Source organism: Doryrhamphus excisus, linkage group LG1, assembly GCF_037039965.1.
Source record: "Doryrhamphus excisus strain RoL-2023G ecotype Guam linkage group LG1, RoL_Dexc_Guam_v1.1, whole genome shotgun sequence".
Lineage (NCBI taxonomy): Eukaryota > Metazoa > Chordata > Actinopteri > Syngnathiformes > Syngnathidae > Doryrhamphus > Doryrhamphus excisus.
In genome coordinates this window covers 8,281,698-8,297,727 of record NC_136357.1, presented here as the reverse complement: position 1 = coordinate 8,297,727, position 16,030 = coordinate 8,281,698, and the positions used below count along the sequence as shown (strand labels likewise).

Genomic DNA, 16,030 nt, shown 5'->3' with positions numbered 1-16,030 from the left:
AATTGTGCACATTCAAAGCTGCTATCATGATAAGTGGGTGAAAAGTCCCCCATTTCTTGACCATGTACATGTGACATTAAAATATGGATAGCAGCGTGAATTTAACTACAGTTATAAGACATAATATATAGACAATAGTCGTTTTCCATACAGATACAGTAAATAGAGTAAGACCAATATTACCATACAAATGGCCAACAAGTGGAATAAAATGCATATTGCATAAAAAGTAACAGTTGGTTTAAAGAGAACAAATAAAAAGCAGACATTCAGGATCACAAATCCTAAGACTGGTTTAAATATTTTTTTTGGTCAATAATATGCAGATACATGTGATCCCCCCATCCCCCAAAAAACAATAAAGAGGCCCTTCTACTCAATATCTCGCACTCGTTGACAAATTGCTTCTGTGAATTCAGAGCACTTTGAAGATCCTCCGAGGTCTCCGGTTAAAACCTTGAAGAAAAGGAAAGACATTACAAATCAGATATGTCATATCTATAAAAAAAACCTCCAACCTTTTTGTCTCGAATGGTGTCAAAGCAGGCCGTTTCGATCCTCTTTGCATGGTCGTGCAGGCCCATGTGGCGTAGCATCATGACGGCACTGAGCAGCAAGGCGGTAGGGTTAGCCAAGTCCTTTCCTGCTATATCTGGGGCTGTTCCATGAACCTGAGAGAAAAAAAGCATCCAGCAATAGTCATCAGCTTGTTTTGAAATGTTATAAAACCAGATTTTGTAAGCCACGGTATTTGACAGCAATAGTGCAATAATATTGTCTGACATATGTGAGGACATACAGACTCAAAAATGGCAACACCATTGGCGCCAATGTTTCCACTGGGGGTCACTCCAAGTCCTCCAATAAGTCCAGCACAAAGATCACTGAGGGGAAAAACGACGCATTTTTTCCTTTATATCAAATGTGGATTTTGAGACCGTTTCTTTCACACTTTTTCTCAGTCCAAACGCAAATTTTTGATCATAGGCACCAAAGTAAAGACATAGCAGTGATGTAATGAACATCCAGTCCAGTCCTGTACTAATGACAGCCACTAGAGGGCACTGGACATTTGGACATTATGGTTGTTTTTTAAAAACACTTTTGTAAACACATTATTAACACACCTAATTTCTCATTGATGACAAATCGCTCTTTTTTAATGTGTCATGCAGATGCACATCTACATTTGATTAGTGCACCAACATTATTTTATATCAAGTTAAGAACATGTACCCACCTCAGGATGTCTCCATACAAATTCGGCATCACCAGAATATCAAACTGTGTAGGATCCTGCACCATCTGTAAAAACAACAAAGAAACCATGCCTTTGGTTGGTTGTTTTCACTACATAAACACAGTAGCTAGTTCTTAGGGTCTTACATTGAGGCACACTGTATCCAAGTACATCTCAGTGAATTTAATATCTTTATGCTTTTCGGCAGCCTCTCTGCATTTTCGAAGGAAGAGCCCATCTGACATGCGCCTGAAAGATAGCACTCACTTGATTAACACAAATGAAATACTTGAAAGACATTTGTACCGAGTGCCCCTTACATAATGTTGGCCTTATGAACAGCAGTTACACTGGTCCTCTTATTGTTTCTGGCATATTCAAATGCATACTCTGCAATGCGTTGGCTGGCTCGCTCCGTTATGAGCTTAATACTCTGCACAACTCCATCGACAATCTGTAAATATACACACAAGAAACAATTAATACAGTGATGAGAAATGGGGTAATATTGCATAGGTGATTTAACAAACAGTGAATTTACCACATGTTCAATACCACTGTATTCTCCCTCTGTGTTCTCCCTGATGGTGACTAGATTCACATCCGTATAGGGCGTCTTGTAGCCCTCTATAGAAACACAAGGGCGTACATTGGCGTAGAGGTCAAAGGTTTTCCTCAGCAGGAGGTTCATGGATGGATGACCTGCAGCGATTGGTGTCTTCAAAGGACCTGTTAAGATTAAGATTAAGATATGCCTTTATTCGTCCCTCAGTGGGGAAATTTGTATTGCACAGCAGCAAGAGTACAGAGTCAGTTAAGCAGTACAAAATACACAATATAGAAAAATAAACAATATAAACAACCCAAGTATTAACAGAAATCAACAGTTTTTCCCAGAGTTATATACAATACAGTATGTAGATAATATGAAACCAGATGAGATATATGATCAGTCTATACACTGAGATCCTGTTAGAGAGTTAATATGAGGCATTATGGAAATACTTCACATAGAACTTAGTATATTGCATTAGAGCCCATAATATTGCACATGGAGGTTGATGAAGTAGTTGGAGTTTGCAAGGATGGAAAAACTGCACTGCCTCATACTGAAGCAGGCATTTTCAAACTGTGAGGTGGGCCTCTACTGGGAAGAGCTGGAAGGCTTCAGGTGCAGCATGTTGATAAAAATAAAGAAAAACATTTTTTTAACCTGCTAAGCTACCTTCAGTTATGACAAAACCAAAATGAATCAATTTTTAGCTCTTACTGTGAGAGAGTGAACACTGTCTGGGGTGAGCAGAAAATTCCCCAAAATATGCTCCCCAAAATCTGTTTTTCAGGAAGTAGTGGAGGCCCCAATTGCATTATAATCTCTAAGGAGAGGCTTACTGTACCACACTTTGAAAAATGTACTGTAATCACAATGTTATGTTACCTTTTAGGCCCATTTTGTTCCTGTCCATTGATTCTTTTGCATCTGCAGGAATCACCCACTTCCCTCCAGGTCCTTTGATGGCTGTAACGTTTCTTTCCTCCCACTGAATAGGTGCCTATAATAAAACACAATAACTGTAAGCTAAGTTAAAGTCATTATTACCTGCTTTTGTAATACAAACTTTTGCTTCTTCAAATATCTTCATGACAGCGGTGGAGATCTCTGGTCCAATTCCATCACCAGGGATCAAAGTGACTGTATGCATCTGTAAGAGAGAATAAAATGAATCCCAATATTAAAAAATAACATTTCATGTGAAACAAACATACGTCACGTGAAAATCTTCTGGTGTCTTTCTTCAAGGCTGCTGCCACCCTCGGCACCTGCCAAGCAAATTAACAACATTTTAATTAGCCATCTAGTCGTTAAGTATAAAACTAGACTTACACTCCATCAGAACACATAAAGGGTTATTCCACATGTAAGGTATATTTTTCAATAAAAGATGGCCGACACGCCTAACCTACAGTATGTACTGTTGTTGGCATTACTAGCAATGGGAAACTAATAGCTCTAACTCTCTTCCAAACAACAAGAATAATACACTGCTTTAAAACACAACTAAGCTTAACTTACTTCCTTTGCCTTGATTTTATCCTGGCCATTGCTCGATAAACTCCACTTTCTTAGTAGATTAACAATCTGCAGGTGAGGAACATTTCATGGACAGTTGTAGCCTGATAGGGAAGTAGTCACCTTAAACAATTATACTTTGGCTATATGGCATTACAAAAAATACATAACGCTATTACAATAGTTAATTTAGAGTATAAACAAGATTCGTGTTGCTATAGTAACCTGCTCTACTGCAAGGGCGTGCCTAGCAAAAGTGGCTAGGTAGTGACTGTATCTTTCCTAAGGAATTTGACAGCGTGACAACAAGCTAAGGGACACTGATGTGTCATTTACTATTAAAGGTTGTGCATATTATATAGTAATTATTGAAAAGTTTGCCATTTTCCTGTACTTACCGCTGACCTCCAAGCATTCCCTGCCATTCTTAGCTAGCAACCAAGGTCGAGTTAACCACAGCAGCAGCGCTTAGTAGTCAAGCCAACCGTAAACACCAAGTGGATATCCGTTCTAATTTAGTTTTCGAAATAAAGTGCTAGATAATTTCACATGTAAAAACGCAATATGTCGTTAATGTTTTATATGTTAAGGGATTGTTATATAAATACAATGTCGATTTTATCGCAGGTCATCGTCTTGAAAGCAGTGACTTTAGTCTATAGGAGGTAATATATGTGTATTTTGAAAAGTCCCCAACTTCCGATGCTCCTCCGCACTATAGGAAGCGAAATCTGGTGTATTTCCTTGAAAGCACATCATAGCTTATAATTTCCGAGCATACAGTTATATAGAAGTACTCAGTTAGAAAAAAACAGTCTTTTGAACAAAGAAAAAACGAACAACCTTTCACACTCACATTCATACCTATGGACAATTTGGAGTCGCCAATTAACCCAGCATGTTTTTGGAATGTGTGAGGAAATCAGAGTACCCGGAGAAAAATGAACTTCTTGCTTCTGACCTAAATGGTCTAATTTACTCCACCACCAGCCCTCCTCTAAGTCACACCACCAGGACTAGGATCCCGAGGACTTCCAGATACGCAGGTCCTTCAGTTACTGAGTGCAGACAATCTCATGCAGAGCCTTCTTTCTTCCAAATGTGCAAACATCATTATGGACGCCTTGGCATCGTATAATACTATGTCCCAGTTGTTAAATGTAAAAGCACAATAATTAACTGTGCCTTCAAAAATGACAAGCGCCAGCAGGTGGCACCAAAAGCTACCAAATATTTTCCCTATTTTTAACCAAAACATTCCCAGGGAAACAAAAATGAGTCCAGTATCATGGTCCAGTATTCTGTGGTAAAAGTATAAAAACACGTTAAAAACACACTTTACACACATACTCTTTGTATAGACAATAAACTTTATGGTATAAAACAAGTATAAACAGATGAACATTCAATCATATTTTCGCAAAAAAGGGTAATTTTACATAAAAAGCATACAGCAATGGGATGCTCCCAAAATGATCCAGCACAATGGAAAAGCTCTTAGTTACTTTAAATATTTAAACATTTTTAGCAGCATATGTCTGCAAAAAAGCAGGCTACAACATGGCACAATATGCACAGTGTGCAAGTAAAGACATCTCGGATCCATACGGAAGTTTGCATGTATCCTCAAAAGCCAATGCATCGGATGCATTAAAATGATTGGAAAAATTCCATAAAGAGCATATTTGTCTAGAAATGTCTTTTGCTTAACTTAGTCATCTGGAAAACAATCTAGCGTTTCATCACAACCAATTCATATGGCATACTGCTTTGGCTGCTTCTTTAGGCTCATTGATCTTTCAGTCTGGGAAATGACATGAGTTGCTCTGTTATTTAGGAGTCTGCATTCATGAAGAACATCTGGAGGAAAGACAGACAACATCGAATCACAATGTACACAAGGGCTGCACAAAAAACGGTCTACAATGATTTCTAAATGACAAAAAAATTTTTCACTTAATGTACATGAAAAAGATTATCTCAGAAAATCCCAATCTCAGTTTCAAGCAAGAAAATTGTGCTTATCATTTTTTGCAGAACAATGCCTAATTGTATACCAGCCAGTTACTGCACAGAATGATAGATGCAAAACCAAAAAAGTCTTACCATTAAACTGTTTGTAGGCTTCTTCTACAATGGCGTTGTTTGATCTTTTTATTTCCCAGTAAGTATCCTCCACCCATGGCTTGCAATCGTGGTGTTCAACAAGTTGTCCATTCTTGTATTGACCGGCTTAACATTAAAAATAAAGAAACATTAGCTTTAACCAACAACTTGTCCTGTTGTTGGTTACTGGGTACAACTCATACCTTTAATGGTGTCGTCGATGTCTTTGCATAGCTGGTATAAGTCACTCCCACGACCAACGACTCTCTCGCCTTCCATGAAAAACATGTAAGACTCAAACAGCGGATGTTATACAAAAAGTACAACTATAGCAAGAGCTTACCATCTAGCACCTTGATGTTGGGGAACATCTCAAGAACTGTGGTCCTATACAAAGCATTCCTGCACACTAAAATAAGAGATCATCTCAGGTCACAGACAATTTTTTTAATTTGGTCACTGATTTGAATTTACCAGGATTAGAATAATTGTACGTGTTGTCGTTGAGACGAATACTCTCGAGCTTTCTCAGAGACTGAAGGCAAAGAAGGTTCTCAGTACTGTTGAAGAGAAAGATTCAAGTCATTTTACATGATGAAAACGGAGCGGAAAAGTCTATTTTAATCTTAACCACAAAGCCACACCTGGAGATGATGTTGCCGGCCAGGTTTAAATTCTGTAAGTTTTCACAACTGTGAAGTGGCTCTGGGAACACATAAACATCAACTGTCATTTTCAAGCACAGTACAGTAGAACCTCAAAGGAAATAGAGCAGTGAAGCATACAAGCGTATTCAATATAAAAAATTATAAAAATTCCACAAAACGGCAAAGTTAATTCTTCGGTGCTGGCTGAATTGAGCTCTTTTGAGACATCATAAAGTCTCACAAGATTTGCCAAAGTCTCACACAATATGTCAGGGCACACATGACTACGTACCTAAATTGGAAATCCTGTTGGAGGACAAATTGAGAACAGAAAGCAGACGAAGTGATGACAGAGGAACTAAACTGACAATACTATTCCCGGAAAGGTCCAGTCTCTCCAAATTCATACACTCCCCGATACATCCAAGATCGTGTATTCCTGTTGAGACATTTAATAACTCATTAAGAATGCCATTACAATTGGTAGAACAACATAATCGGACCTTACCAAGACCCCTAAATTTGAGAAACAGTATGGACTCCAAATCAAACTCCCCAGTGTGCGATTTAAGCAGTCCAGCAGTTATCTTGTCGACTTCTGCCTCTGAGAGAAACAAATAAAGTGCACTGTATGAGACTGCAGCACGGCTACACACACAACCACATACACATTTATCTGTGAGTCAGCACTGCAGGGTAAGAATGCTGCAAGCATGGAGTGTCCGTTCAACTTAAGGGAAATGAGTGGATAATTCATGCGGTCTTCTCGAAAAAGGGCATTTGCACCAAGTTATTGTGTAGAAATATTGAATATGACAGAAACTGAGTTATTATAGGAAATTACGCTGTGTTGTTTTGAGTGGTGTGTTGTATTTGAATGTACTAAGAATAGTCAAACTGCAAACGCATGATTATTTAATGACGCTGCCGTTACATATTCACAATCACTAATACAACACTACCATTACACGATCGTATTCAAGTAATAGTTGGGTGAATACTTAATAACCTGACGTGTGATGCGATGCAGATCACAAGCAAGGTATTCAAAGTAATGTATCATTGTATATCAGTCGTAATGTTTACATGTTTATCGAACGAAACGTTTAGCATAGCTTAATGACTTGCTGTCATTAAATGCTAGCATATTTAAGCTAGTGCGGTGTAATTGCAAGGGACCAGCTGCGTGCCTTGGAGAGCCTGATTCATCCGGACCAAAGTGGGAGGGTTATTTAATAAAATCATGGTAATTGCACCCCTGACTAGAACACGCACAGAAATGTTATGTAACGCAGCATAAGGAGCCTCGGTTGCTGCTACTACTAGCCACTAATGCGCTAGCAAACGGCTAGCATGGCGATGTAGGTAGCAACAAGCTATTACAACTTACCTTGTTCTTTATCTCTCTTTGTGTCCATTCTGGCTAAGAAAGCTACTTGTCTTGATAGGGAATAGGCGAGTTAAGTAAGCCAAAGTGTAGAAAATGTTAGTAATGTGGAAGGGGAGCGTGGAATTGGCATGTACGTGTCCAGCTCTGTAGTTAAGGATTTAATGCCACCGGGCTGTAGTGGACGCAGGTGGATGTGACGGACCTGCGTGCTGTTGCTGGCCGTTGGGAGAGCATCTTCATAACTCGGGTTGGGTGTCACCGCATCGGAAGCACGGGGGGGCCATGTTGACGCGGCAAAACGGAAGGATGTCTCAAAATGTGTGCAACAGGTCTATGGCAGAGACTAAAAAATGGCGTCGAACTTTTATTTTGTCACCACAAAATGCTGCTAATTACACCACAACCTATCATACCACCTGTAGTATGCTAATAAGCAGCATCAGGAAGGACTTCACTGCTATAACTAGATGCTAGGTTAGCACTAAGCCCTTCCTCTCTTCAATATTAATTTGGGACCTATTTTGCTTTTTAGACTTTTCTGACCTATAAATGTCGTTAGAATGCTGTACTCTCGTATTAAACGCTGCCAAAGTTTCAGATACTGATGTTTCCCCATTTGGAAGTGAGCCCTGAAAGAAGTTTGGGACAGATCAAAAGGCTTGGTTTCAAAAGGCGTGGTAGAACTGCCCCTTTGTGATGTCATAGAGGGCGGACTTCCTTATATGGTTCATAGTTAGAAAGCTCTTTGGGCGTGTGACCAATCGCAGTGGAGTGCCAAACAGACAGTTTTGGCATTTGAAGTAGTAGCACTTTACAATAGTGTACACAAAATTACAGTAGTTAATGAGGACCGAACCTTCCTGACCGTAACCCTAACCATTATTCATTAGTTCCTATAGAAAATGGATGGATGGGTTCCTCAGTAACTACTCTAAATTTATGCATGTTAGGCTTTCGTTCCTCATTAGTTCCTCAGTAACTACTGTATTTTTAAGTACCTTATTGTAAAGTGAGACCTTTGAAGGTAGCATTGAGTGGCTATATTGTTGTTCATTGTTTGCAATGAATGTAAAAATGTAGTTGTTGTTGGTACCATTCCAGAATGCTGGTCACTGTCCATTATTCCTATTTTTAAACAATTATTACAATTGGAAATAATGAAAATTTATTAATCAGTTCCAGGGTAAAACTGTCACCATGACAACTTTTATTAATAGTCTAGGCAATTTTTAAGTAACGCTGCTTGGGCAAAAACAGCATGTTAGGTTCATTGGTGACTCCAAATTGTCCATAGTACGAATGTCAATATATGCGTCCTGCGATTGGCTGGCGACCAGTCCAGGGTGTACCCCGCCTCTTGGCCAAAGACAGCTGGGATAGGCTCCAGCATACTCGCGACCCTAGTGACGATAAGCGGCATAGATAATGGATGTTGGGATTGCCTTAACTAAGTGGTCTTGAATGCAGCATAATGTACCAATGTAGAGCAGCAATCATATTCTCAGTAAACAAAAATGTTCTTCATTTTAATATTGTGTTTTTTTATATGCTTTATGATACCTCTTATTTTATCTCAAGTATTTTTAGTTACAAATTTTGATAGTGTGGTTTGCAGATTATTCATCAAGTGAACAGAAAATAAATCCAATTACTATGATTTTCTTAGCAGTGAGTAATTGCTTCAGGAAAACCAGCAGTATCAGGAACACCTATAAATCCACATTGTAGCCCATAATGAAGACAGCTCTAACCAGCAAATCATAAGTCACCATCATTTCTTTATTTATTTCCCTGACGTCCTATTGGCTTGTCTGGACACTCGTGGGCAGCATTGCTGATGCAGAAGCAGCCTGCAGACCTTGTCATCTACACTGGCTTCCATGCACGGCGCACTGATCTTTTGCTCTTTATTTTTTTCTCACCTTTTTTTTGTAGTGCAGCTTCTACAATTGGCAACCATGGCTCACACACCCTCCAAGGACAGTGGTGATACTTCATGAGGGAGATTTCAGCATTGTGGACTCACCCTGCGACACAGACTGAGTGACTTCACGGCCCCTAAATGTATTTTATTCATCACAGGCTGTGGACCCTCTGTGTTCTGTATGCATACATGCAACAAATGACTTGATAAACATGGGAAACAAGCAGACTATTTTTACAGATGAACAACTTGATGCCTACCAAGTGAGTGTACATTCCTTTTTTTGATTGTACTGTGCTAATGGAAAATCAACGTGTTTGTTGGTTAATGTTGCAGTGCTATTTTCTTAGACCTGTACATGAACCTTTATAATTAACAAGTACAATGGAAACGCAATCTATTTTTAGTCTTAATGGTCATTACCCACTCAGGCATGATTATAGAATGTTTTGATTGCCTTATGCGAAGGTGATGCCTGTTAAAAGTCCAGATTAGACCACCACACTCACAGAGAGAAACATCTTTAATGGTATATAACATGTGCTTCTTAATAATTGATGCCAAACCAGCGTGATATGCTGTGAAACTCTACTCTCTGGAGACAGTTTGGTTCTCAAGAGCTTCTCTGGTTACTCCTGCTATTGTTTAAAAGCCCTCAGTAGAATACTGTTGCTCTCTGCTTCAAAACCAGTGGGCCAGATAAAGAACTAAGCTTTATTTTGTATAACAAATTATAGTAAAATGTGTTCAATACATATACATTTAATATATATTTACTGCAATACTTTATTATTACTACTTTTTCATTACGTTTTCATTCCCTCCCTCCTTAATTACACCATTTCCAGAACTGGCGGCAGTCCTTCCTCTGGCACTCACAGCTCAGACAACAAGCATACAAGGGAAATGTAAATTGAGGCGCCAGTAATAGGCCTGTTATAGAATGTTACACAATACGTGGGCCCCACACATGCATGTGTTCATGTACACTGACACAGAAAAACACCAGATCACATTTCCCCTCCTAAACTGCAACGTCATTTATGAGAAGCCTGACACCTTGATTTCCTCTTCTTGCAGGCCTTCAGGGAATCAGTTATTGCATTATGCACCATAACAGCTTGTTCTGTTTTATTTGCATTACAGGACTGTACTTTTTTCACCCGAAAAGAAATCTTGCGGTAAGTCGACTTTTATCCATTTTTAACAAATTGGTGCATTGGTCACAAATTTGCAGTATTAGCACCAGTGAGGATCAAGAAGGTTCTGTCTTGTTGCATAACAGAATGTCAATCTGTAGATATAGAAATTACAATTAGGTAACTGAGACAGGTATAGTGATTTACTAGGTAGCATTCATTTTGTTGATGGCAGCCATAAATAAAAAGTCGCATTTTGCACGAATAAAATTAACTGATGATGCTCATGAGTCAGCATGGTTTTAAAAGTTCATAATGAATGTGATGTGATTCCATGCCGTTATATGGTCATACAAGGGCAATTCCTCCATGAACTGAGCCATGAGTCATATTTTAATATTAAATAAAAAGAGGATCTGCAGGCACATATGTCTAAAACCTGAAGCTTTAATTAATAATTTTTGTCAAATATTTACAAGTCATGTCCTCAAGGCAGATCTTTTCGCTGTGATATTGAATTGACTTTCATTCCAAGGCCAGCATTGGACTGGGGACAATCAGCTGAGGTTGTAATGGGGTCTCGCACTTTATGACCTTCATAAAACACTCCTTGTTTCTGCCTACACAGTCACAGCACAGCCATGTTACACTAGAGATACAGGTTATCGCTGATGGTTACAAGGTCACTGCGCCTCAGCCCTTTGGCCTTATGCTATAACCTAGGGGTGTCCAAACTTTTTCCACCAAGGGCCCTCACACAGAAAATGGAAGAATGCAGTGCGCCACTGTGTTACATTCTGTATGTGAAAGATGCTCAAACTAATAAATCAAGTCAATAAATGCTAAGCCACAGTGTAGTGAAAAAGGGTTTGCCCCCTTTCTGATTTACATGTTTGTCAAACTTAAATGTTACACATCATCAAACAAATGTAAATATTAGTGAATGACAACACAAAATGCAGTGTTGAAATTGAACTTTTTAACATTAAGGGTGAAAAAAAAATCCAAACCTTCATGGCCCTGTGTGAAAAGTGATTGCCCACCCCACTGTGTATACCCCGGCCCTCCTGCAGATGATGTGGCCCGAAATATAAGACGATCCATCTTTATTAGACTTTTTTTTGTTGTGGAAAAAATACAACTTCAATATGTTATGTATGTGCTAAAACAAGTTACCAATAATAAACAAGTCTAACAATAAAATATGCTCTCACCTTATGACATGTTATAAATGCTTGTATCTTGAGTAGCTTGGATAGAGATGCGTGCCCTGAACGTGACCACTTTGCATCGAAACTAAGTCTACTTGGTGCTGCATTCAGTAACTGAGGACAAGCATCGGAGGGGGCAATCAGTGAGGGACCATTGTCAAGGGTGAAATGCAAGTTTTGCCTCTGCACCTCTGCAGCATATTTTCCATAATATACATAATATTTATTCTGAGCTGCCAGAACAGAGACCGCTGCGGGCAATTGTATTGATGTAAGAGTGAAAGAAAGTTTTGTGTATTTTAAATGTACATGTATAAGGTCATAATGTTTTCCAATTTTTTTTTCCCTAGGTTGCATGGTCGATACCATGAATTGGCTCCTCATCTTGTACCAATGGATTACACCAATGAACCTGATTGTAAATTACCTTTAGCCTTGATAGTCAACATGCCGGAGTTAAAGGTAAAAAATATATTTTCTAAATGGTATCTCGATCTTGTCTTTTGTTATATCTTGAAACTTCTCACCCCTTTTTATGACACTATAATAAATGAATCTGAACACTCTGGGCTTTGACGTAAACCGTCAACTAATCGATAGTTAATGCTTTTCTGAGGGCAGCATTGATTTTTAATCATCATCCTTGCACATCTGAGTGTATGACTAACCACATTGTGTGATCTCATGGAGCTTAATATGCCTCCTATTTTTAAGTGACATCCATTTTGGAAAGAGCACTAATGGCATATTGCATTAACATTACAGCCTCATACTGACATGTGCACAAAGAGTATGACACAGATGTGTGATTGGTCTAAAGGGGGTGAACTTGTCACTGCAGTGAAATGAATTTGCATTAATTCTCATAAATGTTATTATTACCTTCCTCTGAAGGAAAATCCATTCCGTAACAGGATTGTTGAGTCTTTCTCAGAGGATGGGATGGGGAATCTCAGCTTCAATGAATTTGTGGATATGTTCTCAGTCCTCAGTGAAATGGCTCCACGGGAATTGAAGGCCATTTACGCCTTCAAAATATACGGTAAACACACGCATTCATGTTTGTTCTTTCAGCATCATGGAATAAATTAATACATTTGGTTTTATCTGTTGCTCGCAGATTTCAATGTGGATAATTACCTTTGCAAAGAGGACCTAGAAAAAACTCTGAACAAGCTCACAAAGGAGGAGTTGACTCCAGAAGAGGTGCAGCTGGTGTGCGAGAAGACCATTGAAGAGGCCGATTTAGATGGAGACAATAAACTCTCCTTTGCCGATTTTGAAAATATGATATCAAGGGCTCCCGATTTCTTAAGGTAATCCACTTTACCGTGCCATAATATTACACTCATTATGCCTCTATGAAATATGGAAACACCTACAAGTGATGCTGATGCAGAGGTTTTGTACATTATGTCTGCATTTTCACTTATGACCAGCAGTGTGTAACATTTAGTTTCATACATATATACATATTTAAGCGGAAAATGTTGACATTTTCTGTAAGATTGTGGACAATGTGCCAATGAAGTCATGGCATTACTAAATGCTCAGTCATCTCCTACAAAGTCACTGAATACCTGAAGATATATTTTATGCTGTATTGTGACATCAGGATTGCCAGATGTACAATAATTCTCATTTTCAGTACTTCTTCAATACATGGTTATTAGAAAACAGAGACAGGATACATTGTTTCACGTGCCTCTGTACAATCAACTAAAGATGTTTTTGAAAGAGTTGTTCAAAACTGAATCGGGACTCACGGGTACTTCCCTTTATTAAGTCGTTCACTTACTTAAATAAAATGGGGACCAGGTAACATGTCAAGGTGTGATTAAATGTGGGACACCTCGGGTAAGGCGGTGTGCGAGTGTACACGCTCCGTGTCGGTTTATTCAAGTGAATCGAATACCTGATTCACAACTTGATGCGCATGTATGAGTTGATGTGCGTGGCGTCATTGACAGGTGACTCGGGTGAATTGAGTACCTGGTTCGCTTCAGTTAGTAACTCAAAAAAACATGAATCATTAACAGGAATTGAGTTTGCTATCGGACCAGTCCAGGGTGTACCCCACCTCTCGCCCGAAGACAGCTGGGATAGGCTCCAGCATACCCTAGTGAGGATAAGCAGTATAGAAAATAGATGGGTGGATGGAGTATCCGGGTTCGATTCCCACCTTGGGCATGTCTGTGTGGAGTTTGCATGTTCTCTCCGTGCATGCGTGGGTTTTTCTCCGGGTATTCCGGTTTCCTCCCACATTCCAAAAACATGCTAGGTTAATTAGCGACTCCAAATTGTCCATAGGTATGAATGTGAGTGTGAATGGTTGTTCGTCTATATGTGCCCTGTGATTGGCTGGCGACCAGTCCAGACAGCTGGAATAGGCTCCAGCATACCCACGACCCCAGTGAGGATAAACGGCATAGAAAATGGATGGAGGCGTTTTTTATTGCTACAATCAACGCACAATGTTGCATGGAATCACTGTTTACAAAACGTAAACAACAATGGACAATGAGTGAATTGGGGTGGGTGCGCATAAAGAGATTAAGTCTCAAAATATTTATGATATAGGACATTGATACATGACAATTAAGAAAATAGTTAAATACGATATTTGTGGCTGTTCCGTGAGCTTTTTTCCAACAGTCTTATTTACAGATAAAACTACAGGCTATGTTCTGCCAGAGCAACGTCAAATTGAGTATCTATGATAATTGATAATTTTAAGTTTCTGGTATGATAATTTTTCATATGCCATCAAGCCAAGGAAAATATTGCTTATGTGCTGTTTGAGTGAAGACCTCCCATGTTGTGTTTTCAACAGTACCTTCCACATACGAATCTGAGAGGGCTCCACATTGAAGCTGAGCACAGTGCCTGTCTGTTACTCCCAAATCATCCCGTGTGTCCTCTCCAGCTTTGTTTCCCAGCTGTCCTCACCTCTGTGACGTCTGCCCAGATAAGAGTGCAAAACAGTGGATGGATGTGGCGTTCTCAGGATGCCGGATGTCTTTACAGATGAACCCATGTGACCACCACCAGTGAAAGGGCTCGGCCTGGGTTGGTCTGTTTAATGAGTTCAATCATTTCCTTGCAGAGGAAACAAAACAAGACTGACAAGACTATGGATTTGGGCTTTATAATAATGCATAAAAAAATAATCTACCTATATTGCACATGTCATAGCCCCACTTGCAGTCTTCCTAGATATTCACTATCTAATGAATGACTGTTCAGCATTAGCGTTAAGGGCGTCAATGAGCTATATGCACTATTTGTACTTGCATGGTAAACCTCTGGCTCTTTTGCAGCGTATTGCTTATTTGAATTTATGGTTATGCTCGTGGAACTGTAACATAATGACAATCATATTTTAATTTTCTCCAGCTACGTGAAGGGCTAGCTTCCATATTCTGCCTTGGCAATTATCATGAGGTGTTTGTGACAGTCCTCTTTTGAATAGACATTTTTCAAGTTTGCATTATTTGGAATAAATGTCTTCTCCGTCTGTTGTGACTGCTTAATTTTTGTGTCAATACACAAAAAGTTAGTATTAACCATGGTAATGTTTATAATCAGCGCTCCTTAACCTGTCTGGCCATGACGAAGGAGGAGTGTGCACAATAAAGATGAGGAGGAATGGCGACTACGTGCCTTCTCCGTCATATAAGCACAATATATGGTGATTAAAAAGCAGCTGCATCAGCATTCACATGCATGATTACATGCGCTGTATTGGAAAGCATACCCCCACCTGGTCTTGTGTCTGTGCAAAGATTTACACTGAGCACATCTGAGCATAATAGCTCCATGTTGGCTGTTTCATGCAGTCTGCAAGACGTTCATGCCCTGCATCTGCTACTGAGATATACGAGTCTTCTGCAGAATAATTGCTGCAGTTGCAGGATAAAAGCTGACCTGGATAATTGGTGCTGAGTGTGGCAAATAAAGGTCAGTTATGGTGCAGAAAGTGGGACACTATAGTGGTGGTGAAAAATACAGTACGGTACAGTAAACAAAGTGTTGTTTTGAGATTACTGCTTATTCACACTTAAGCAAAAGGTTTAGATTTTCAATTAAGTTTCGTAAAATATTCCCCAGCTTGCGTCACTAAATAAAACATCGATATCCACTACAAGAACTGTATAAAAAAATCTGCCTTCACTAATAAAACACTTTGTTTTGATTGGGTTAGTATTATAAATAAGGTGACCACAAAATTAGAAGCGTATTGCAGCATGATGATACCACCACATAGTACAACGACAAGAATAAACATATTGTTGTGGGTTG

The 16,030-nt window shown here is 39.2% G+C and overlaps 3 protein-coding genes across 7 annotated transcripts; 1 reads left to right on the top strand and 2 right to left on the bottom strand.

Moving 5' to 3' along the window:
• Positions 1 to 253: 253 nt before the first annotated feature.
• Positions 254 to 3,796, bottom strand: idh3a (isocitrate dehydrogenase (NAD(+)) 3 catalytic subunit alpha). 2 transcript variants are annotated; one of them, XM_058076259.2, is made up of 12 exons: positions 3,710 to 3,796; positions 3,315 to 3,380; positions 3,008 to 3,061; positions 2,860 to 2,943; positions 2,679 to 2,793; positions 1,782 to 1,969; positions 1,561 to 1,694; positions 1,387 to 1,489; positions 1,241 to 1,305; positions 800 to 884; positions 519 to 671; positions 254 to 456 (listed from the first exon to the last, which is right to left on the bottom strand). In XM_058076259.2, the coding sequence occupies exons 1-12, from the start codon at positions 3,734 to 3,736 to the stop codon at positions 373 to 375; spliced, it is 1,158 nt and encodes a 385-aa protein (XP_057932242.1). In that variant the 5' UTR covers positions 3,737 to 3,796; the 3' UTR covers positions 254 to 372. The 2 variants fall into 2 exon arrangements, with proteins under 2 accessions (XP_057932242.1, XP_057932243.1); XM_058076260.2 differs by lacking the exon at positions 3,315 to 3,380.
• An 870-nt stretch (positions 3,797 to 4,666) lies between these two features.
• lrrc61 (leucine rich repeat containing 61) lies at positions 4,667 to 7,797 on the bottom strand. 2 transcript variants are annotated; one of them, XM_058076262.2, is made up of 9 exons: positions 7,657 to 7,797; positions 6,573 to 6,668; positions 6,357 to 6,503; positions 6,062 to 6,122; positions 5,892 to 5,977; positions 5,761 to 5,826; positions 5,621 to 5,689; positions 5,418 to 5,543; positions 4,667 to 5,171 (listed from the first exon to the last, which is right to left on the bottom strand). In XM_058076262.2, exons 3-9 carry the CDS (start codon positions 6,469 to 6,471, stop codon positions 5,065 to 5,067), a joined length of 630 nt encoding a protein of 209 aa, XP_057932245.1. In that variant the 5' UTR covers positions 6,472 to 6,503; positions 6,573 to 6,668; positions 7,657 to 7,797; the 3' UTR covers positions 4,667 to 5,064. The 2 variants fall into 2 exon arrangements, with proteins under 2 accessions (XP_057932245.1, XP_057932244.1); XM_058076261.2 differs by having other exon boundaries at positions 7,455 to 7,782.
• On the top strand, positions 6,977 to 15,285 carry cib2 (calcium and integrin binding family member 2). 3 transcript variants are annotated; one of them, XM_058076263.2, is made up of 7 exons: positions 6,977 to 7,106; positions 9,390 to 9,641; positions 10,525 to 10,559; positions 12,079 to 12,190; positions 12,623 to 12,770; positions 12,849 to 13,044; positions 14,562 to 15,285. In XM_058076263.2, the coding sequence occupies exons 2-7, from the start codon at positions 9,591 to 9,593 to the stop codon at positions 14,581 to 14,583; spliced, it is 564 nt and encodes a 187-aa protein (XP_057932246.1). In that variant the 5' UTR covers positions 6,977 to 7,106; positions 9,390 to 9,590; the 3' UTR covers positions 14,584 to 15,285. The 3 variants fall into 3 exon arrangements, with proteins under 3 accessions (XP_057932246.1, XP_057932252.1, XP_078645537.1); XM_058076269.2 differs by lacking the exon at positions 6,977 to 7,106 and adding an exon at positions 7,225 to 7,310; XM_078789411.1 differs by lacking the exon at positions 6,977 to 7,106 and adding an exon at positions 7,346 to 7,425.
• The last annotated feature ends 745 nt before the right edge of the window (positions 15,286 to 16,030 follow it).